Source organism: Pseudozyma flocculosa (genome assembly GCF_000417875.1).
Source record: "Pseudozyma flocculosa PF-1 unplaced genomic scaffold scaffold00009, whole genome shotgun sequence".
In the NCBI taxonomy this organism is placed as follows: Eukaryota; Fungi; Basidiomycota; class Ustilaginomycetes; order Ustilaginales; family Ustilaginaceae; genus Pseudozyma; species Pseudozyma flocculosa.
This window is the reverse complement of record NW_006920877.1, coordinates 325,910-347,112: the sequence shown is the minus strand read 5'-3', so window position 1 is coordinate 347,112 and position 21,203 is coordinate 325,910. Positions and strand designations below refer to the sequence as shown.

Sequence of the window (21,203 nt, the reverse complement as noted above, 5' to 3'; positions counted from 1 at the left end):
CTGCCCCTCCCTGTCCACACCATCTCATCACCGGGTCCGCCCGCTCAACGCCACACAGGACGATGCCGCCCAAAGCAAAGTTCGTCAACAAGCGCGAGGCCGAGCGCGACGACAGCGAGGATGAGCTCGAGGAGCTCGACCTCAACGCCACCTATCAAAAGGACATGGTCCTCTTCTGCATCGACGCCGGCCCCTCGATGCACCAGATCAACCCCAGCTCCGGCACCTCAAACCTCTACGTCGCACTCCGGGCCGCAGCGAGCCTCATGGAAAAGAAGCTCATCAGCTCCCCCCACGACCATGTCGGCGTCATGGTCTTCAACACCAGCGACACCGTCTTCAAGTCGGCCCAGCCCGGAGAATACTACCGCGGCAGCCACGAGCTCCTCACTGTGCGCCAGGTCAACGTGCCGGACACGTTCAACATCAAGAGCCTCCTCAAGCAGGCCGAGGCCGATCCCGACCACCTGCGCAACGCCTTCCCGCCCGCAGAAAAGCAGATGCGCATCGACTGGGCCCTCGCCAACGCCGGCGTCGGCATCGTCGCCGCCGCAAACGCCGGCAGCAAGCGCGTCTTCTACATCACCGACAACGACGACCCGCACCCCTTCGCCACCGACCCCAAGTCGACCCGCGCCCGCAAGTCGTCACTCGAAAAGATGGCCGAGTTCCGCAAGCTCGGCATCCGGATCGAGACCTTCTTCATCGGCACCGAGGAAAGCCCCTTCCAGGTCAACAAGTTCTACGCCGACATCTTCGAGCAGTACGACGACGACGACGACGACGACGCCGAGGGCGGCCTCCAGGCGCCTAAAGTGCCCAAGGGCTTCCACGCCTCGACCGAAGACCTCAAGGGCCAGGAGGTGCGACGCCACCTGTGGGACTCGGCCATCCGCTTCAACGAGCTCGAGAGCGACGTCAGCACCCGCGAGACGCCCAAGCGCGTCGTCTTCAGCATCCGCTTCGAGCTCGGCACCATCGGCTCGGGTATCACCACCGAAAACGGCATCATGCGCAGCAACGTCTGGCAGATCGGAATCAAGGGGTGAGTCGAAGCACGGCGGCCCATGGCGGGCGCAGCGAGTTCTCCGGCCCGCTGACCATCTTCCTTCTTCTTCTTCTTCCCCTCCTCCTCCCGCCTGTTACAGGTACTCGCTCATCTCCAAGACGACCAAGGGCAATCCGGTCAAGGTGCTGGTGGACGAGGAGTGCGGAGAGCTGAAGGAGGTGGTGACGCACCAGCACTACATCGACCCGGTACGCTGCGGATGGGCCGCTGCCTGCGTTGACCGGAAAGGGTGGGCCGCAAGCTGACCTTGCACCCTCCTTTCCGCGCCTGCAGACGACGGAAAAGACGTTGACCAAGGAGCAGATCGTGCCCGCCTTCCAGTTTGGCAAGACCGCGAGCCTGCGGGGCCAGGTGAGGTTCCAGGGAGACGAGCTAAAGAGGATCAAGTCGCTAGGCATGCTGCCAAGTGAGTTGCGCTCGTCAGCGGCGATTGCGCCTGCACCTGATCCGCTCACCCTGCTCTCCGTCTGTTCCCGCTCGTTGCGTGGCCGACGCAGGTCTCAAGCTGCTCGGCTTCAAGGATCGCTCCGAGCTCAAGTTCCAGGACAATGTCAAGCACGCCTACTTTATCTACCCGTCCGACATTGTGAGCGAGTGCTGCCTAGCGCTGGACGCTGCTGTCGCCGTTCGGTGGCTGACCATCCCTGCGCTGCTGGGACGCTCCCATCGCTGCCGCTCCCTCTCTTTCCCGATCCGCATGCCAGGAGTATCGCGGAAGCAAAAAGGTCTTTGCCGGTCTCCTCGACTCGATGGTGCGCAAGGACAAGATCGGTCTCGGCCTCTTCATGCCCAGGCAGAATGTCACGCCGGTCTTTGTCGCCATCCTGCCCCAGGCCGAGGAGGTGGTCAAGGGGCAGCAGGTCGCCGCGCCCGGCATGCACCTCATCACGCTGCCGTTCGCCGACGACGTGCGCGAGGTGCCCGACGCCGTCTTCAACAATCCGCCGGCAGAGGCAGAGCTCCACCAGGTTGATGCGGCCAAGGCGGTGATTGAGCGCTTCCACAAGAGCAAGCCGTTCAACCCAGACCACTATCCCAACCCCGCGCTTAACCACCACTACGCCGTGCTCAAGGCGACGGCGTTCCAGGAGCCGCTGCCGGAGACCATGGACGATCACACGCTGCCCCAGTACGACATGATCAGAAAGGTGCGCTGGAGCTATCCTCTTTGCACGATGGCGGTGTCGAGCGCTTCGAGAGAAGACAGGACCCTCGTGCTGAACCATCCTCGCTTTCCCTCCTCTTTGCGCAACGCGACTGCAGCGGACGGCGCACCTGATCAGCGCGTTCCACGACGAGATCGACAAGGATGACCGCGTTCGTCATGCGTCGGACACGGCCACGGCGACTAGCTCCGGCACTCGCGAAAGGACGTTCGAGAACGACAAGGAGATCCTCAAGATGTACAAGGCCGGCAAGCTGAGCTCGGTGAGTACGAGTCTGTCTCGAGCTGGCCCGAACGTCCAGACGGTCCATTGTGCTGAACCATCGCCCATTCTGCTGTCGTGCGTCTCTGCAACGATGGACGTCGCAGTACACCGTGGTGGACCTCAAGGGCGTCTGCGACTTCTACCGCCTCGACAAGAAGGGCAAGAAGGCCGACCTGGTCGACAGGATCTCTGCACACATCGAAAAGATGCGCAAGTAGGCCGCGGGTGCCGGCGACCTTGCACCCTCGGCGCCCTCGCGCTCCCAGATACCCGCGCCACTTTGTGCCGCCTGCGTGTGGCGGCTACGAAGCACCCTGCCGTTGCATCGACGAGGCCTGCTCAACGGTAGGCGTCATATCGGCCTGTACTTGTAGCATCCATCTCGAGCTCACCATTCCGGCTCGGCCCAGCACGTCCTTCCGGGTGCATCGAAAGGCGGCTTCGAGCCACTTCTGCGGCCGTCTAGGGGACGGGGAGGCTCTTGGCTGCCGGGTGAGCCTGCGCGGAGGAGAGGCGGGGAGTAGGAGAGGGGGGAGCGGGAGAGTGGATTCGACGTCGGAGCCGCTCCACGTCTCTCGCCTCGCCAGCCGTCTCGCCTACGCCGGGTCAGGTCGCCTCTATCTGCTTGCCGCGTGCGTCTGGCTTTGGCTGGGCCAGGCGCCAGGCGAGGCGGGATGCATCGAGCGAGCGAGGTTGCCGCGTGAAATCTCGCTCGAGCTCGGCGCCCCCGCGCCTGCCCCGCATCGTCGATTTGGTCGATCTTGCTTCTTCTCGTTCTCGTCAGCTGAGAAGCCGCAGCCTCGGATGCTGGGGAGAGGGGGAACGCCTGGACACCTCGAACGGTCACAGCGTCTCTGCGCCCGTGCAAGGCGTGGCCAGGCCAGGCCCCCCTGCCTGCTTCTGGCGTCGCGAATGGAGGCCCAAACGCCAGCTAGCAGGCCTGCCTAGGGGGGGTTGTAGGCGGGCCGTGGGCTGAAAATTAGCAGCGATGGGGCGGCGCTGCTCGTCACGACGCTCTAGGCTGACCCCACCATCCTCGAGCCTCTACTACTCTCGGTTGCAACAGGGCTACTCGGGCGAGGGCGAGGACGGCACGGCCAGCGTACCGTCAGTGGACCCAGCAGCGCCATCGTGGCGGGCCGGGTTGAGCAGCGGCTTGGATCTGAGGCAGGCCGGCCAGGCAGGCAGGCTCGGCGGCTGCAGCGTGTAGCGGGGCTGCAGGGTGAAGCGGGGCTGCAGGCAGGCAGTCTGCCGTCGCCTTGGCCTCGCCAGGTGCCTTGCCTTTTGTCGAGAGAAGGTCGGACGCGGTCAGACCAGCTTGGGGGGCTGCAGCCGCCGCTGCCGCAACCGGTTCGTGGGGCGGGCGGGCGCTGCTCTGGGGCGTGGTTGGCCTGCTCAGCTGCTGGCCTCTGCCACCTTCGCTCTCCGATCCGCGGTTGAGGGCATGCACGTCCAAGCCCTAAGCTCCTCTCCTCCCTCACAGCCTCGCCTCGTCACCCTTCCTGGCCCCACACTACTCTCCTTCCGTCGCTGCCCATCCCATCTGCCTGCCGCCGCCCTCCCCGCACAACCTCAACGGCGCCCATCATTCTTCTCATCCATCACCAGCCACCACCACTCTCACCGTCGCCACCGGCACACTGCACTCCTTCTGTCGAGGTTGAATCGACATCCCCTCGTTTTCTGCCAATACCCTCGCAGTCGTCCTCTCGGCTGCTTCAACACCTTGCACCCCTACCCCTGACAAGGTCAAGCTCGAAGGCTCTCGCTCGCTCCTTGGGCTTCCTTCGGCATCTCTCAACCGCCTAGCCTCCATCGTCTCCGTGCCTCACGCCGCATCCATACCCTCTTGACGGCTCCAGCTCCGGGCTCGAAGCCTCCGCCGATGCTCGAAATGTGCCTGCCAAAGTCCAACCACAAGAAGCTCATTGAAGAGTGCTATCCGGTCCCAAAGGCGCTCGCCACCTCCGGACCAGAGTACCGTCCCAACTCCAACGAGCTTAGCCGCCTCGCTTACTATGCCACCAACAAGCCTGCGAAGCTCGCAAAGGTCGGCGCCGTCCTCGAGGCTCGCGCGGCGACCGATGCCCGCGCCGCAAAGGGCAGCGGAGCCGCTGCTGACAAGGGAAAGGCGTGAGTACCCACCGAGAGCGGCTTTGAGCCATCCGCATCGCAAAGCACTGCTCTGACGCTCGCATCCCGCACTGCTCCCCTCCCGCCGGACCGCACAGTGGTCTGATGATCACGCTGTCCATCACGCAGAACCTCTTGACCGAGTGCAAAGCCCACCTCAACTACTTTATCCGTCCGGCCCAGGCCATCATCGCCTCGGGCCTTGACGCCGCCGGCCCCAACCCGCACAGGCCGCGGGATCTTGAGATCAGCGCAAGGTCCGCCAGCGCCTTCTACGCCCTCGCATCCTACATCGACCCGGCCACCACGAACGTTGACGGCGGCTTCAAGGATCTGCTCAAGGGCTTCGCGGGCCTCGCCGTCGAGCGCCCGCGCGCTGCCGGAGGAGTCGACCAGGCCGGCGCAGAGGACGTCGAGCAGCGGAACCGCACACGCCTCATCGGCCTCAGCGCTCTCGCGGGCGCTGTTGGCTCCGACATCCTCTATACGTCCGTCTTTGCGAGCCACTCGTCGCTGATCGTGCCGGCGCTGCTCGAAAACATGAAGGACAACCGCGTCACCCTCGACTGGCTCACCAGCGAGTCGAAGAAGGTCGCCGACGGCCGCACCACGTTTTCTGAGCTCAGCATCAAGAAGCGGCCGCTCGCCTCCCGCCGTGCGCCTTCGCTCTCGGGCCACATTGATGGCGAAAAAGGGCCCAATTACGAGGAGGTCGTCACGCGGGCAATCGCCATCATGCAGGGTCTGCTGCGCCACGGCGACGCGGGCCACGTCCAGTCGGTGGTCGCCCACGCCACCTCTTGGCTCGACGGGCAGTCCTCGCTGACGATCCCGCCGCCTACGGATGGCCGACAGGCCAAGTCGCACTGGGAGAACGTCGACTGGTGCCGATGGCTGGCCCAGTCGCTCTGCAGCTGGACCGCGCTGCAGTACCGCTTCGTCGTGCTGACCACTCTGGTCGAGCACCTGGTCGACGTCTGCGAGGGACAGGCCACCACCAAGCACCTCTCGCTCATCGAGATGGCCAAGGGCATCCTCACTGGTCCGCTCAGCCTCATTGGCCTCAGCACGTCGGACACGCTCAGCAACCTGGCGGCACTGGCGGTGCGGCGTGTGTACAAGGACACGCGCGACAGCCTCCTGCCTCCGCTAGTCGACTGCATCAGCGGGCTCGGCACCCACGTCTACTACGCCGACCAGATCAACGACATCGCCGACGAGATTGCCGCCCGAATCGCCGCTCTGCAGATGCCAGCGGCCGGTGCTGAAGCGGCTGGCGCTGGCGCCGGTGCCGGTGCTGGCGGCTCGCTCAAGGGCGGGAACCTCACTGATCACCTTCAGCGCCAGAGGCTCGCCAATGCTGGTCCCGAGCAGCGCGACGAGAGCATCCGAGTCCTGCTCTTCTGCCTCATGGGCGTGCTGCGCACCGCGCACCGCTCCAGCGGCGAGGTGCAGAAGGGTGTCGACGACAGAATCTCTGAGGACGCCAAGGGCAAGACGGCTGCGGCAGGCAACCAGACGCAGATCGGACTCGCCCGCGCCGGCACGCGCAACCGCGTCTCGCTGTCGGTGATGGTGCGGACTGCGTCGCTGCTGACCTCGTCGAACCACGGTGTCCGTCTCGCCTATATCCAGACGCTCGTCACCCTCTTCCGCGACGAGATCGACCGCGAGCGCGGCACAGGCGGAGCGGCCAGCTTCGACGTGGGGCTGTCGGTCGAGAGGATCGAGGATGCCATTGGCTTCATCCACGCCCTCGCCGCTTCGACCCACGTCATGGGCCTCAGCAAGTCGCTTTCGGTGGGCCAGGCGGTCACCGGCAACCTACGAGAGTCGCCGCTGGAGATCCTGCCACAGCTTGAGCGCATCAACCTCGACCCCGGCAGGCCCGGCTCCCTGATGAGCGGGACCGCCTCGTCGGGACAGGGCACCGCTTCCGAGGCCACCGCCGCGCTTCCCGTCGACTATACGGCGATTGCGCTGGCGCTCGAGGAGCTGATCTCGGCGGCCCCCAGCGCCGCCGCCTTGGGCCTGACCCCGATGCTATTGGCCCTCGACAAGGATGCTGGCAGCCGTCTGGTGGTCGACGGCCTCTCGAACGGGTCCAACACGGGCCTCGAGAACCAGAGGCGTATCGCCGCCCGACTCGTCTCGGCCCGCGCTCTGGCGAAGCTCGGCGAGGCGCTCGAAGTCGCCTCCATCAGCTCGTCGGCCCAGGCGGTGATCTCGCAGATTCCGTCCTTTGGCGTCGAGCTCGGTCCCACGCCTCCCGAAGGCCTCACGCTGCCTCCCGAGATTGTGCCCTTCTCGGTCGTCCCGGGCATCAACGGTGCTGGCGAGTCGAGCAGCACCGGTTCGCCCTCTGTCAACCGCAGCGGCGTCATCGATGGATTGGCCTCGAGCGCAAAGCTGCAGTCGACGAGCCACCTCGATACCGCCACGATCCGACGCTGGCTCGAGCGCGACTGGAGCGTCGGCATGGCCGTCGACGAGGCCTTTGCCGGTTCCAGCCCATGTGGCGCGTGGAGCGCCGGCGGTAGCAGCGCCAACCCGACCGCTCTCACCTCGAGGCGGCCGTCGTACGCCCCTTCGTCATCGGCGGCTGCGGCCCCGGGGGCGGCCAACGGAGCCAACGTCAACGGCACCGGCGAGGGGCTGGCACCGAACGGCTCCGGGTTCCGCCCCAACGGCAGCGTCGTCTCGCTGTCGACGGACACGGCCGAGTCGCGCAGCGCGGGCATCGACGACTTCCGGGAGGCGCTGGGAGCGTCTGCGACGTCGCAGCCGTCGAGCCGGTTGCTTGGCGTCAATGGCAACGGCACCGGAGCCAACGACCTGGCGGACCGGCGGGCTTCGCGGAGGGAGTCGCGCAAGATCAGCGTCGTCGGCCCGGGCGCGGTAGGCTCGGGCGCAGCCGGCCTCAACGCGACGGGCGCCGTCGGCCTGCTCGACTCGCTCAAGGTTGGCGTCGATGAGCAGGCCGAGAACGACGCCACCAGCGGTGCGCTCGACGCTGCGGCGGGGACGGCCACGGTCCCCAACAGGCCCATCGCACCGCCATACGCGGCCTGAGCATGTCTCTACCGCCCTGCCGCCGATGCCCGCTCAGCTCTGTCTTTCCAAGGATACCCTCTCGGCCGCTCTTCTTTCTCTCCTCCCTCCCTCTCTCACCCTTCTACCCGGTCCGTCCCTGAGTCGGACGGTCCCTATCCATTCTTTTCTTCGGTCTCTGCCTGTGCTCGTCGACGCCGACGAGCCTTCCGACGGTCGCTACAGGGCCCATGACGTCGGCGCTGCGGCGCTTTCCGACGCACCCACCCACCCCTCCTACGCTCGCTATCTTTCCTGTCCTTTGCCCCTGCCTCCCGTGCGCGCTTTTCAAGTCAAGGTGTTCCTTCTGCCAGTCGACGGTCGTCCCGTTTCACCGCGGCTACTGTGGTTTGTCTGAGAGGAGCTTCGCGAGGTGATTGGCCGTCGAGCTGCTGCGTGCTTGCGCGTTCAGATTGTATGCGGCAGGGAGAGGTCAGGCTCGTCGATGCGCGATCGCGACGGAGAGCAGACGCGCGCGAGAGTTGTCGAGCTTGGCCGGGCCGCTTCCGGCTGGCTGGAGGGTGAAAGAGGCCAGGCCAGGCTGGGGAGCGAGCTCGCGCTTTTTACGTCGGCACGCCCGCTTGCGTCATTCGGAGGCCCCCTTTCCCCAGGGCCCCCTGATCAACGTGCGTGCGTGCGCGCTGCTTTGGCTCGTGAATTCCCCCCAGCAGCAGGTGCGGACAGCCGGCTGGGATTTTCGTGATTTTCGATCTGGTTGCCGGACCCGGGGCGCAGCAGACGGATGAAGCGGTGCTGGCGGTCGGGGCGTGCCCGCCCCTGTCCCGCTTATCGCTGGCAGCGCCTGGGCATTGGGCAGGCAGGCCAGCGCAGGCAAGCGCAGGCAGGCAGGTGCAGACGGCGCTCCCCGGTCCGCGCTGGGCGGCCGATCCAGCCTCTCTGTCTGGGCCTGACCAAGCCGGCAGGCGGGCGAGCGAGCAAGGCATGGCCAAAAAAAACAGCCGGGCCTGCCATCGTTGCTGCGTTAGCGCGGGCAGCAACCGCACCGCCTGCCGGCCCCCGACGAGACGGATGGCTGCCGACCCACCGGCCCCCACCTTGCTGGCTTTGCCCGCTATCAAACAATCACCACGTCTTCCCCTGTTCACCAACTCTCTCACCACCGCCTCACTCTTTGCTCACCACCATGATCGCGTTGTTGCACTTGTTGTAGCAGCATCTCACCACAATCGCGCCAATCCAGCAGCAGCAGCCACCTCAAATACGCTAGGCCCACCATCTCGACACAACCTTGCCCCCCTGCTCCGCCTTTCAACTCAGCATCTGCAGATACCCTACTCGGCCCTATCGCCCCGCCATCCACTCCACGCCACCCGTCGCATCGTCCATAGAAAGCGTCTCGCCTTGACCTCATCTCGTCTCTCGCGTCCTTCAATCTCTCTCTCTCTCGCAGCATCTCTGTCCGCTTTCCTTCTGGCTCCGTCTTTCACCCATCTCGCCACCATGTCCTACAACTCCTCCGACGACGAGCGGGCTCCTATCGCCGGACCATCCCGACCGCGCTTCACCGGCTGGCTTACTATGGCCCCCGACGTCGATGCCGTCGCTGCACCTCCGCCAGTTGCCGCACATGCAGCCGCAGCTCCCGCAAAGGCTGCGTCCGGCCCAGTCTCACCCTCGCGACACGCGCCATCTACCCACGGCTTCGCCATGGTGCCCCAGGCGATGCCCGCATCCAAGAAGCAGAGGCGCATCGCATCTTTCCAGATCGGCACGCCCGACGACTCACTGGCGTCTTCGCCCACCGGCAGCATCGACAGCCAGAAGAGTGACCGCTCCGGCCAATCCGACGACTCCGACGACCCCCTCTTCGACGTGCGCGCATCCTTTGCACCCATGCCCGCCTACGGCAAGGCCAAGTCCGGCCCGCCCAAGCTCAACGGCGGCGGCGGCATCACTTACGGTGGGCTCGAGTGGAAGGGCAAGACGGTCCACGCCGTCGAGCAGGAGATGGAGCAGCTCGGCGATCAGGCCTTGTTGAGCCACGCCCCCGATGCCACCTACCTCGCGTCACGCCTCGAGGGGCTCAAGCGCAACCTCGAGATCGAGGCTTTCCAACCGCGCTGGATCGGCGACGACGACGCGTACTCGCGCTCGATCGAGGCCGATGCCGCTTCACCCAGCCGATCCTCTGGCTTGTTGCCGGGCGGGCTCGCGCGGCCCATTGCCATCTCGAGCCTGTCTGACCGCCTCGAGCGGGATTCAGCTGCCCTCCGGTGCGACGACCAAGACATGGCGAACGCGCTCGAAGGCATGCCGCCGCTCTCGCACAACCCCTCGGCGCCCGTGTCCAACGCGTCCTCGGTCAGCTTGGTCGACGAGCCGGAGATCGACGACCTCCCCATGGACTACGGCTTCGAATACGACGCCGCGCCGGAACGCGATCCGGCGGCACCGCTGCCCGTCGAGATCGTCTCTCCAGAGGTTCCGCAGCTGCCGACGCTCAGCGCGCCTCTCAGCTCCGCCGCCAAAGCGGCCGCCCTGGACGCTCGCATCGAGATCCGAGCACTACGACGGACCGACCTGGAGCAAGTACGGGAGTTGCACGTCTTCCACGGCGATGCAGACCGGGTAAGTATCTGTTCAGCGGCGTACGGCCATCCCGATCCGGTCGTGGCCGAGCACCACGCAGCGTCCAGCCTGGCCTCGCGCAGGCTGTCGGCATTCGACGAGGAGGCAAGGGCTGCCCCGCTCTTTGGCAGGCTAGCAACACGCAGCCAGTCCCGCTCGCCCACCGAGACCGAGAGGCTCTGCGCCACGCCCATTACGGTTGGCCGGTCTCGTTGAGTGGTGGGGCCGACCTCCGCAGGCACACCCTTTGCGCGAGCTGCCAGACCCACCCTCGGACGGACCGCGCATCCGTGTAGGCTGCTGTGCGTCCCACGCACCGCTCTTGCTCGAGCTCCTCTCTCTCTCTCGCTCGCTCGCTCGCCCACACACGCACACGCACGCACGCACGCACGCACGATGGAACGACGGGGCGCATGGAGGGGATCAATGCAGGGTTCCGGAGATACGCCGCTGGCTGCGGCATTGTTGATGACGATAATCGGATCAGATGAAAGCCGGGCCACCTGGGTCCCGCCAACACCACCGCATCCAACGACGCTGCCGAGGGACGGCCACGCGAGCCCGAAAGAGGCGCCAGCCTGGAACCCCTAACCCAGAGCGGAAGAGCCCAACGGGGAACTGGGATCCAGGAGCCCGGCCCGTGCTGTGCGTACTCGCTCGGTCCGGCGACGTATCGCTGGCACGGACGAGTGGCGCCGGGGTGCCTCGAGCAGGAGGGGAGCAATAAGCATGGCGGAGGTGCCTCCGTTTAGGGGTCCACCTCCGTCTAAAACTTTTTTGCGCCCCCCCTGCTTGGCACGGCCACGAGCTAAAAAGAGGGGCCCTCGCGGCCAATCTCTGATCTGGCTCTTTCGACGTGCTCCGGTCGACTCGCTTGGCCCGCTTGCTGGCATGCTGGCCGGCGACGTTCCGGCGGCGCCGCGGCGGCGTGGCATCCACCCAGATCGATAAGGCGGCCGACGTGGGCGCAGCAAGAGAGCGGACCAGGACCGAGGGACGGTCGACTCTGGCTCGGATTGGCAGGCACCGGTCCGAGGGATCTCCGGTTTCGGCAGTCGAGTTGCGTTGCGTGCTGCGTTGCGTTGTTGCGCTGCGTGGGTTGGGCAGGGCACGAGCAGGGCAGAGCAAAGCCCGGCGCACGTCGTTCGGGCCGCTGGCCAGCCAAGCAAAGTGGGGCGGCGCGGGCTCTTGCTGGCCACGTTTCCTCGCCTCGCTCGAGTCTCGCCGCGCGTCGGAGAAATTTCGCTCAAGCAATTTCGCCGAGGGGCGCGCGCCGTCCTCCGGGTCTTCGGTCCTGTCACCGCAGGCGAGCCTGCCACCTCGTCCTGCCTCTTGTCGCGCACCTTCTTGGCACCGCTCTCTTGCTCGGCCCTGATCCGCGAAGAGGAGGGGGGCCGAGGCTACCGACGCTATCGAGGGCGCCGGTTGCTGAGCTATGGACCCCACTTATCGGTGGCTGCTGGCGGCCTCCCCCTCGGAGCTCGGCGATCTGGCACGTCGAGATTTCCGCACGGGATTCTCTTTCATGCCCCTGGCCTGGTCGCTCCCTTTTTTTTTTTAGCGCTTGCTCGGTGCGGGGCCCCGTAGTGGTTGACATCGGCCTTGTTTGGGCTGCCTCGGCAATCTTGCTGACGATCCCTCGACCCTTCTTCTCCTCTTTGCCCTTTCGTCCCTCTTCGCCGTCCTTTGCAGAGTCCGGACCAGGGGGAAAATTACACGACGACGGCGTCGTTCTTGCTGCGGCTTCTCGTCGACGACCGGCACGTCTGCCTCGTCGCCGTGGCCAAGCCTATCCCAGAGCCCGCCGACCCGCTACCCAGCGCATCGGCGCTCAACCTGGCGCGCCAGTCCAACGCACCCTACAGCTCGAGCCCCTCGTCGCACCTCGGCGCTTCAGCAGCCGCTGGAGGATCTGGGATCGCCTCGGCGGCGTTGGCGCCTCGCTCTCTGTCCTCGGGCGCGTCGTCGTCGCTGCTCGACAGCGGTGCAGGCACGCCCGTCGACAGCCTCTTCTCTGCAGCCATGCACCGCCGTGGAGGCGCACCCACCGACGTTACCGGTGCCACCTCGGTCACCGGCGACCACCTGGCAGAGGCACAGGACAAGGCTGACGGAGCGTCCCACGACCTTCCCGGTCCCACCGAGTCGCTCGCCCCGCCCAGCGTGGTGCGCGTCATGGCCGCCCCGCCGCCCAAGGGATCCACGGCCCACCTGCAGACGGATACGATTGTCGGCGTCGTCTCGGCCCAGATCGCCACGGTCCAGGCGCCCGTCGAGGAGACGCTGTGGTCGCACGACGAAAAGATGCAGCAGGCGCTCGGAGCTCGCTCTGACGGTGCCACCGCCGTTCCGAAGCGAGCGGCGGTCGAGGCGCACCTCCTCACCCTCGCCGTAAACCCCTCGGAGCGCTCGCAGGGCATCGGCGCAAAGATGCTCGACTGCCTCGTCGCAGAGTGCCACTACCGCGCCACAACCCTCGTCGCCAAGCACAGGCACAAGCACACCTCGCCCACCCTCAACCCGTCGACGGCCGCGACGCTCAGGACCTACCTCGAAGTCCACCCGAGCAACCACCACGCCCTCGACCTCTACCGGTCCAAGGGCTTCACCCGCGCCCCCGGCGAGCGCGGCACCCGCAGGAACTTTTACCGCGGCGACACCAGGATCCCGCTCTCGGAACGCGTAAAGAGCGGCGGCACCGACGCCTGGGTCCTCGAGCGCTTCGTCGATTGAGACGCGGTGCCCCCGTTGCCATGCTTGCCACGTTTCCCCTCCCGCTCACCCCTTTGCCCTGCTTCTTTGTTCACGTAGCGATACCTTTGTCCGCCCCTCTTTCTCCCTTGTCATGGTCACGTAGCAGATTCGCTAATCGAATGCGCCATTTCAGCAACGAGCAGTGTATGAGGCTGTGGCATCGCGGTCTTCCCCACGCAACTTCCACGGCTCATCACGAGACAATAGCAATCATATATTGTATATTTGACACTCCTAACATCAAGCGATCGCTTAGCTCAGCGGTAGAGCGGCAGACTTCGATCTTCGAAGGACTTCAGCGAGCGCTGTTGGCATTCTGCAGGCCGCGGGTTCGAGCCCCGTAGTGATCTATCTTTTTGTTTTGTCCCACACGAGTCGGCTGTCGGGGTCGGAGCCGGCCTATCGGGCAGCTCCGTCAATCGAATGATTTTAGGCTGGGCCTGAAGGGGCTTGCGAGAAGAAAGGGCGAGCGCGAAATGGGCCCATGCACAAGCCTGCCCGCCCGAGGGCCCTGTTCCTACCCAGGCAAGGCAAGCTCTGCTTGGGCTCCTTCTCGACCTCTTCCTCTGCACCCAAGATATTCCCTCTGCAAACCCATCGCCGGCCCGATACCATGTCTTCGTCATCCAGCCCGACAATCTACCAGGCGACGTGCTCTGCGCCGGTCAACATTGCGGTGATCAAGTACTGGGGGAAACGGGATACGTCGCTCATCCTGCCGACCAACGACAGCCTTTCCGTCACGCTGGACCAGGATCACCTGCGCTCCGTCACGACGGCGCGCGCCGACGCCTCGTTCCCCGCCGGCAAGGACCGCCTGTGGCTCAACGGCGAGGAGGAGACGATCCAGGATGGCGGCCGACTGCGGAGGTGCTTTGACGAGATGAAGAAGCTGAGGAAGGCCAAGGAGGACAAGGATGCCAGCCTGCCCAAGGTGAGTGTGGGGCCGAGGGCGTATAGCCAGGGGACGGCGTGGGAGAGGGACAAACGGAGACTGATGCGCTGCGCCTCGCAACTCTATCGCTCGCTCGCTCGTCCTGGCTCGCCAGCTCTCTGAGTGGTCGGTCCACGTCTGCTCCGAGAACAACTTCCCCACGGCCGCCGGTCTGGCGTCGTCGGCGTCGGGTTTCGCCGCACTGATTGCCTCGCTTGCCGCGCTGTACGAGCTGCAGCCCGAGGTGTCGAGCTCGGAGCTGTCGCGCATCGCCCGGCAGGGCAGCGGCTCGGCGTGCCGCTCCCTGTTTGGGGGCTACGTGGCGTGGCAGGGCGGCAGCGAGGCGTCGGGATCCGACAGCCTCGCCGTCGAGGTGGCGCCGCAGTCGCACTGGCCCGACCTCCAGGCCCTCATCTGCGTCGTGAGCGACGCCAAAAAGGGCACGCCCTCGACGGCGGGCATGCAGCGCACCGTCGCCACCTCGCCGCTGCTCCAGCACCGCATCCAGCACGTCGTGCCCGGCAGGATGAAGGCCATCTCGGACGCCATCCGCCAGCGCGACTTTGACGCCTTTGCCGAAATCACAATGGCCGACAGCAACAACTTCCACGCCTGCTGCCTCGACACGGCGCCGCCCATCTTCTACATGAACGACGTCAGCCGCGCCATTGTCCAGCTCGTCGAAGAGCTCAACCGCGCCAGCGAGGCCGAGGGCAAGGGCAAGATGGCCGCCTACACCTACGACGCCGGCTCCAACGCCGTCCTCTACGCGCCCAAGGCCAACGTCGCCCAGATCCTCGCCGTCGTCCGCCACTACTTCCCCAACGCCGACTTTGACGACACCGTGAGTCTCTCCTGGCCTTCGGCGCCTTCTCCAGCCCCGCGCGATGCTGACGCTTCGTCTACATCCTCATCCATTCCTCCCCCCCTCCCCCGGCCCCCGCGCCACACGCAGTTCGACCTGCTCGGCAAGGGCGCCAACGCCTCGCACCGCGGCGCCCAGGAGGCCCTCGGGCTGCCGGCATCGCTGCCCAGCGGCTTCAACGCCAACGTCATCCCCGTCCAGGAGCCCGGTGCGGTCCGACGCCTCATCCACACCCAGGTCGGCGACGGCCCGCGCGTCCTCGGGCGCGGGCTGGGCAAGGAGAGCCTGCTCAAGGAGGACGGAGAGCCGCTGCGCCTCCAGCGCGCCAAGCGCGCGTAGCCGCCGAACTGGCCGCCCGCTCGCTTCCACACTCGTTCGACAATGTCGTCCACCGTGGTCAACAACGCCCCGCTGCTTAGAGGTCCCACCCAGGCCGAATGTGAATGGATTTCGCGTCTTTGCTCTCGTCATGCCGTCGCCGATGGTGGGGCCGAGAGCTTGTTCTGTGCCAAGACTGGTCCGATCGATGACAGCGGCCAACGTGTGTGGGTTCTGGACGTCAGCGGAGGGCTTGTCACCGTCAGGCGGTCGGCCGCTGCGTGCTCACCTCGTTCGATGCCGTCCCGGAATGCATCGCTGTCCACGCCCTCGCTGCGATCGAGCTTGCCGTCCTTGAGCACGCGGAGCCTGGCGACAAAGGCGTCCGGATCGGCGTCCCCGACGTCATCGTCTTCGGCTTCATCACCGTCGATGGCTTCGACCTCTCTCGCCTCGCGCTCCAGCCCGGTCAGGAGCGGGTTCCTGGCGACGTGCTCGACCCAGGGACCCCTGTAGATCTGCATCAGGACGCCCTTCAGGCTCATGCCCCCGGTGCCCGGGATGCCACCGCCCGTGCCGAAGCCGGACCTGCCGGTGGCAGTGGGGGTGCCGATCGAGTAGCCGTCGCTGGAGCGCGAGGGGATCGACGAAGGTGGCGGGACTGGGTCGCTGAGGATGACAAACGTGTACATGGTCGGCGTGTGCAGGTGGGCGAGGGTATATGTCGAGGTCGTGTACGAGTTGAACGACTCCGAGCTGCAGGAAAGGTTGGAGACGATGTGGTTGGAACGTCAGCGGCGTGGTTCCGAGGCCAAAGGGACCCGCATTCACCGACTCGACTCACTTTCCACCCAGCTTGCGGACCATGTTGCGTAGGGAGAATACGACGCCGTAGACAAGCTTGGCCTCCTCGTCGAACGGCAGTGCGTCCGAGGCGCTGGCGACCTGTGCCTGGGAGGCTGCGATCTGGGATCCGGTGCTGCTTCGCTGGTCCTGTACCGGGGCGGGCTTGACAATGGCCCGGGTGACGCCGGGCAGCGAGGACTCGACGGACCTTGACGGTGCGCCTTTCGCCGCTGCATTGCCAGACGCGCTGGCAGCCGCCGCCGTCGAGGAGCCGGTGACGGCGCCGCTGGCTCTCTGAAGGGTCGCGCCGATCGAGGCGAGGCCACCGGAAGATGAAGAAGCGGTCGTCGGGCTCCCTGGCCCGCCCGCTGATGTAGATGCCGAGATGGAAGCAGACGAGGAGGGCGCATAGAGGTGCGACCAGTCCTGGTGGTAGATTGGGTTGCAGTGGCGGTCAAAGATCCAGAATGAGTAGACCTGAGGGAAGGGGTTGATCACGGGATGGGAGAGCGAGGTCAAGGTCATGGCGACTGGAGCTGCCGGGGTTGCAGCTGATCTGCACTCACCCTGGCCATTTTGACGGCGTGCAGATATGGCCCTCTGTATCGGAGGCGAAGATGAGAGGAAGGTGTTGCGTGGCGTTTGCAGAGGTGGCGGCGGGCTGGGTGTGCTGAGAAGAAGGGGGCAGGCAGAGCTTGGAGGTGGTGGATGGCCCAGGCGTCGGCGCAGCGCTGTCGGTTCCGCGGGCTGCCAACGAGGGCTGGCCTGCCTTGGGTCGAGGCCTGACCTGGGCTGGGCTGGCGCGCTTCCGACTGCCGAGCGGAAACGGGCTCGCCGCCATCCAGCTGGTCCGTGCTTGAGGGGCATGCCCAGGCAAAGCAACGAAACGGGCTCGCTGGACCCTGAACAGACCGCGGGCCAGGGCCAGGGCCAGCTGGCTTGCCTGCCTGCTGCCCCTTTCAGCATGGCCCAGCCGGCCAGGCCAGGCCGAGGCGAGGCGAGGCGAGGCCCTGCCCGTCGGGTGGGGGCAGGTCATCGAGCAGCCTGCAGCGCAGCAGCAGCGGCGCCGGCGGCGGTCAACCTCAAAGGTGGAGCAGAGCAACACGCAACCAGCGCCCAGGCAAGCGCTCAAAATAGCGGGGGGCCTCACCTCGTCTGAGCCGGCGCTCTCTGCCCCGCCTTTGCCCCTGGACCTCCCATTCAACGCCCTCGGCCAGCCCAGCCTGCTGCCTCTGACCCATCACCACCAATTCAGGTCCACCATCTCGATCCATCGCCTTTCCCCGTCATCCTAGCATCTCCCGTGCCATCCACCCTTGCCTCCAACACCATCATGTGTGAGTAAGCGGCGATGCAAGGGGGAACGACGAGGGTATCACCCTTTGAAGCCCTGGCTCACCAACATCGCTCCTCGTCTCATCGACTAGCCGGCGACGCACCCCTCTCGCCCACCGCCTCCGAGGCCAAGGAGCTCCTCGAGCAGCGACTCGCCCACCGCCCCGCCGCCGCGGAGCTGGAACAGCAGAACATCCTGCGCAACCACGGCCTCGCCCCCTCGCTCCAGGCCGCCCGCGACGAGCTGGCAAAGCACCAGCTCGAGGGCAAGGTGGAAAACTTTCTCGAAAAGCGCCCCGAGCGCGACGAGCTCCTCAAAAAGGGCATCCTCAAAAACGACGGCGACGGCAAAATCGCACCCGCCCTCCAGGCAAAGAGGGAAGAGCTCGAGAGGAGCAGGCTCGGCGTGAGTGGTCCCCTCGCTAAAGGCTGGCTCGTAGGGCATCGGCCCTGCATCCCGGACCGGACGACGACGTCATCGGCCAGCATTGACAGCCTGCCCTTTCCCTCCAATCCCTCGCATCGACACGCAGGACAAGCTCGAGAAGGATATCGCTGCCAGGCCCGATGCCGACAAGCTGCGCGCTCAGGGCATCCTCGTCGACGAGTCGTCCTAGCTTCGCTTCTCTTTGCGCTCATTTCGACGTCCTGCCAGAACATTGATCTCGTCAGTCCCCTTCTTCTGAACTTTCAGATCCGTCTCGTCGTTTGTGGCAATCGAACTCCGGCCTCCGTAGCGGCGCTCAAGGCAGTTTGTGTCGATGGGTATTGCCTGCGGAGCTATGCTGTTGGAGATATGACCAGATAAGGCGGCCCTCGACAGTGGCGATCATCGCGCCTCGATACCTTCTTCTTTGTCGCTCTGCAGCCTCCGTCGACTCGCACTGTCGCCGGAGTCGTCGCCGAGCTGCGTGAGCGACGAGGACGACCTCGGCTCTCCTGGTCCGTCTAAAGATGCAGCGGCCGCATCTGCGTCCGACTGTGGCGCCGGAGCAGCTTCGGTAGCATCGAGGTCCGCCGGAGCTGCTGGTGGAGGCGTGGGCTTCTTGTTACGCCGTTGCCGATCCCGCATGGCCGTCTCGCGCGCCTGTGCAATCAGATCGTTGTACTGCGCCTTGTTGTCGGCCTATTTCAACACAGAGGGAAGACGGCGAAGACGGGACATTAGCACGCCGCGACCCATGACTGCCGGGCCTCGACACGCCGTCACAGCGACTCACCAGCCAGCTCGAGCTCTTCTTGTCCGTGATGGCGCTGCCCTTTGCATCCCGCGCCCGCTCCCACTCGAGCAGCTCCCTCCTCAGCTTGCCCTCGCTTCGGCGGTTGGCGGGCGCCGCGTCGAGGTTGGCGTTGTACAGATTGACGTATTGCCGATGCCGCTCCGCCAGCTTCTCCTTGTCCCCCGTGGTGGGCAGCCCTAGCGACTCGAGCAGCTTGCGCAGGTCCCGCTCCGACTTGAGCTGGTACTGTGGCCGATGGAGGCGCTTGGCCGTGGCCGCAGGGCCAGAGGCATCGCTGTTGGAGTTGCCCGCGCTGGCCTTTGAGAACCATGCGGCAGAGTTCGGTGTGCCCTGCGCCTTGGGCTTGGGTGCCATTCCGCGCTCCTGTATCGGCGGTGGCGGGCATCCTGGGTAGCACTTGTTCTTGTCGAGGTGGGCGTTGAGCGCAGCGACGGTGAAGTGGTGCTCACAGATGGGGCAGGCAACCTGGTCGTCGCTCTTGAGGTCGTGGATGTCCTTGTCTGGTGCGGCGCTGCTCTCTTCCTGGTAGGACGCATCGCCTGCCTCGTCATCGTCGTCGGAGAGGATGTAGGCGCTGTCTGCCGAGGCGCCCACGTTTGACGCCGAGGGTGGATGGCGGAGCGTGCGCGCCCGTGTCGATCTTCTCGGCGGTTGGTCGGCGCCGTGGTCTGCTCCATCGGCGATGGCAGCATCTTCGAGGTCGTCCTCCGCCTTCCTCTTGCCGTTGGGCTCAGACGGTCTCCGGCTCAGGCTTCCGCTCGCCATCTGGTTCTGATGCGATCGCAGCCTCTCTGCTTCCCTGGTCGCGTCCTGTGCCTTTGTCCAGAGCTGCATGACAAACGGCCGCATCTTGCGCCAGCTCTCGGCGGTCGTCTCGAGGGCAGTGACGGGGAAGAGCTCCGAGTCGTAGGCCTTGTTCTGGCGGCACTTTGGGCAAAAGGCGCCCGCGCTGCCGGGCTGGTTGATATGTGTGCGTATGCACGTCGAGCAGAAGGTGTGCGAGCAGGTCTTGAAGCTGACGGGAGCCGTGTAGATGTCCTGAAACGGGGCGCGGGTATGGCGGAAGCGGGGAAAGCGAGGTCAGTCAGTCGGGGGATTGGGGCACGGCATCGTGGGGTCGTGCGTGCCCGTGGTGGCGACTCACAAAGCAAAGGTCGCATCGGAGGCTGCTGTCTAGGGCCTTGACGACCTCGCAGCCCGCCGGCCAGTCGGAAGGGTCGCCCACGTCGTCCATCGAGGGCATCGGGGCGCGTATGACCATCGTTGGCAGCGAGAGAGCGGGCTGTCTGTGCTCAGTCTGGCGGAAGTCTGATGCTCTTGAGGCGATTGAGAAATGCACGAAGGCAGCAGAGCGATCGGCCTTGCGCTGAAGCGACGGGAACAGGTAGGGAGGGTGGTGGATGAGAGTGGCGAGAGGCTTGCGGCAGGGACGAGGCGCGACACGGAAATTCTGAGCTTCCCACACTGGAGGCCTGCTCAGCCAGCCTGCTCAGCCAGCCTGGCCAGGCAGCCTGGGCGTGGCTGGTCCGTCTGCCGAGGGGCGAGGGCCTCCATGCATGGCCGGCTTGTGGAGGGTGGCTGGGCTTTCCAGTTTGAGTTTACGCGACAGGCAGGCAGGCCGGGTCGTCTGAACAGGGTCCAGCCTGCTCGATGACAGCTTGCTGAGAAGCTGAGGATGCTGGCCACCAAGCCTAGGCCGGCCAGGCCACAATCGCCACCTGGCTTCTCTTTTGCCGTCCTACGACCACCGCATGCTGCCACGCCACACCACCACCATCACCACCGCCACCACCACCACCACGATCACCGTCAACAACACTTCCACAAACCATGTCGCCGGTCCCCACATCGACGGATATCGACCCGGCCTACGATCCAATGCGGCCTCCGCAGGGCGTTCCCTCGGGTGGCGGTCAGGCTCCGAGGTCCGTCAGCGAGCTGCCCAATGCTGCCATTGACCTGGCAAATCGGGTGAGTACCATGGCGTGGCAGTAGCAGCCAAGCCCGCCCACCCGTCGCCAACGAACTCACACAAATATCCCTCCGTCGCACATGCAGATGTTCGACCTGGCACGTCAGGGCAACCTCGACCTGATCCAGTACCTCGAAGCAGGCCTCCCCGCCAACCTCACCAACAATCGCGGCGATACCCTGCTCATGCTCGCGTCCTACCACGGCCACGCAGAACTCGTGCGGCGCATGCTCGAGGTCGGCTCCGACGATCAACCCCCTGCTCCAGCTCCGAACAACGCGACGGCCGCGCAGCTGCCGAGGCGGCGACGAGCCAAGCCCGACCCCAACCAGCTCAACGGCCGCGGCCAGAGCATCGTGGCGGGCGCCGTGTTCAAGGGGTACGACGAAGTGGTCAGGATACTCGTACAGCACGGCGCAGACCCGGCGGCTGGCCAGCCGTCGGCCGAGGAGACGGCAAAGATGTTTGGAAGGTGGGACGGCGAGGGCGGGCACAAGCAGCTGTTTGAGGACGCTCCGGGCAGGGGAGCTGGCGCAAGGGAGGCGAGCGAGGCCGTCGAGGACAGGGAAGAGGCGCGGAGAGTACCGGGCGTCGGGCTGCAGACCTCAGCGGGTTCCGGGCCGTAGG

At 65.7% G+C, this 21,203-nt stretch overlaps 8 protein-coding genes across 8 annotated transcripts; 6 read left to right on the top strand and 2 right to left on the bottom strand.

Moving 5' to 3' along the window:
- Nucleotides 1-62: 62 nt before the first annotated feature.
- On the top strand, nucleotides 63-2,717 carry PFL1_03074 (uncharacterized protein; the record flags this gene model as incomplete). Its single annotated transcript, XM_007880590.1, has 7 exons — nucleotides 63-1,045; nucleotides 1,149-1,257; nucleotides 1,343-1,475; nucleotides 1,567-1,655; nucleotides 1,774-2,217; nucleotides 2,333-2,497; nucleotides 2,604-2,717. 7 exons carry the CDS (start codon nucleotides 63-65, stop codon nucleotides 2,715-2,717), a joined length of 2,037 nt encoding a protein of 678 aa, XP_007878781.1.
- A 1,667-nt stretch (nucleotides 2,718-4,384) lies between these two features.
- PFL1_03073 (uncharacterized protein) lies at nucleotides 4,385-7,704 on the top strand (the record flags this gene model as incomplete). Its single annotated transcript, XM_007880589.1, has 2 exons — nucleotides 4,385-4,632; nucleotides 4,731-7,704. 2 exons carry the CDS (start codon nucleotides 4,385-4,387, stop codon nucleotides 7,702-7,704), a joined length of 3,222 nt encoding a protein of 1,073 aa, XP_007878780.1.
- Nucleotides 7,705-9,183: 1,479 nt separating this feature from the next.
- Nucleotides 9,184-13,044, top strand: PFL1_03072 (uncharacterized protein; the record flags this gene model as incomplete). The annotated part of the gene is made up of 2 exons (XM_007880588.1): nucleotides 9,184-10,311; nucleotides 12,004-13,044. 2 exons carry the CDS (start codon nucleotides 9,184-9,186, stop codon nucleotides 13,042-13,044), a joined length of 2,169 nt encoding a protein of 722 aa, XP_007878779.1.
- A 634-nt stretch (nucleotides 13,045-13,678) lies between these two features.
- Nucleotides 13,679-15,203, top strand: PFL1_03071 (uncharacterized protein; the record flags this gene model as incomplete). The annotated part of the gene is made up of 3 exons (XM_007880587.1): nucleotides 13,679-13,999; nucleotides 14,115-14,843; nucleotides 14,955-15,203. The coding sequence occupies 3 exons, from the start codon at nucleotides 13,679-13,681 to the stop codon at nucleotides 15,201-15,203; spliced, it is 1,299 nt and encodes a 432-aa protein (XP_007878778.1).
- Nucleotides 15,204-15,331: 128 nt separating this feature from the next.
- Nucleotides 15,332-16,603, bottom strand: PFL1_03070 (uncharacterized protein; the record flags this gene model as incomplete). The annotated part of the gene is made up of 4 exons (XM_007880586.1): nucleotides 15,332-15,378; nucleotides 15,472-15,938; nucleotides 16,027-16,505; nucleotides 16,595-16,603. 4 exons carry the CDS (start codon nucleotides 16,601-16,603, stop codon nucleotides 15,332-15,334), a joined length of 1,002 nt encoding a protein of 333 aa, XP_007878777.1.
- Nucleotides 16,604-17,361: 758 nt separating this feature from the next.
- On the top strand, nucleotides 17,362-17,980 carry PFL1_03069 (uncharacterized protein; the record flags this gene model as incomplete). The annotated part of the gene is made up of 3 exons (XM_007880585.1): nucleotides 17,362-17,365; nucleotides 17,456-17,769; nucleotides 17,897-17,980. 3 exons carry the CDS (start codon nucleotides 17,362-17,364, stop codon nucleotides 17,978-17,980), a joined length of 402 nt encoding a protein of 133 aa, XP_007878776.1.
- A 212-nt stretch (nucleotides 17,981-18,192) lies between these two features.
- PFL1_03068 (uncharacterized protein) lies at nucleotides 18,193-19,865 on the bottom strand (the record flags this gene model as incomplete). The annotated part of the gene is made up of 3 exons (XM_007880584.1): nucleotides 18,193-18,489; nucleotides 18,584-19,642; nucleotides 19,749-19,865. The coding sequence occupies 3 exons, from the start codon at nucleotides 19,863-19,865 to the stop codon at nucleotides 18,193-18,195; spliced, it is 1,473 nt and encodes a 490-aa protein (XP_007878775.1).
- A 569-nt stretch (nucleotides 19,866-20,434) lies between these two features.
- PFL1_03067 (uncharacterized protein) lies at nucleotides 20,435-21,202 on the top strand (the record flags this gene model as incomplete). The annotated part of the gene is made up of 2 exons (XM_007880583.1): nucleotides 20,435-20,575; nucleotides 20,663-21,202. 2 exons carry the CDS (start codon nucleotides 20,435-20,437, stop codon nucleotides 21,200-21,202), a joined length of 681 nt encoding a protein of 226 aa, XP_007878774.1.
- Nucleotide 21,203: the final 1 nt, after the last annotated feature.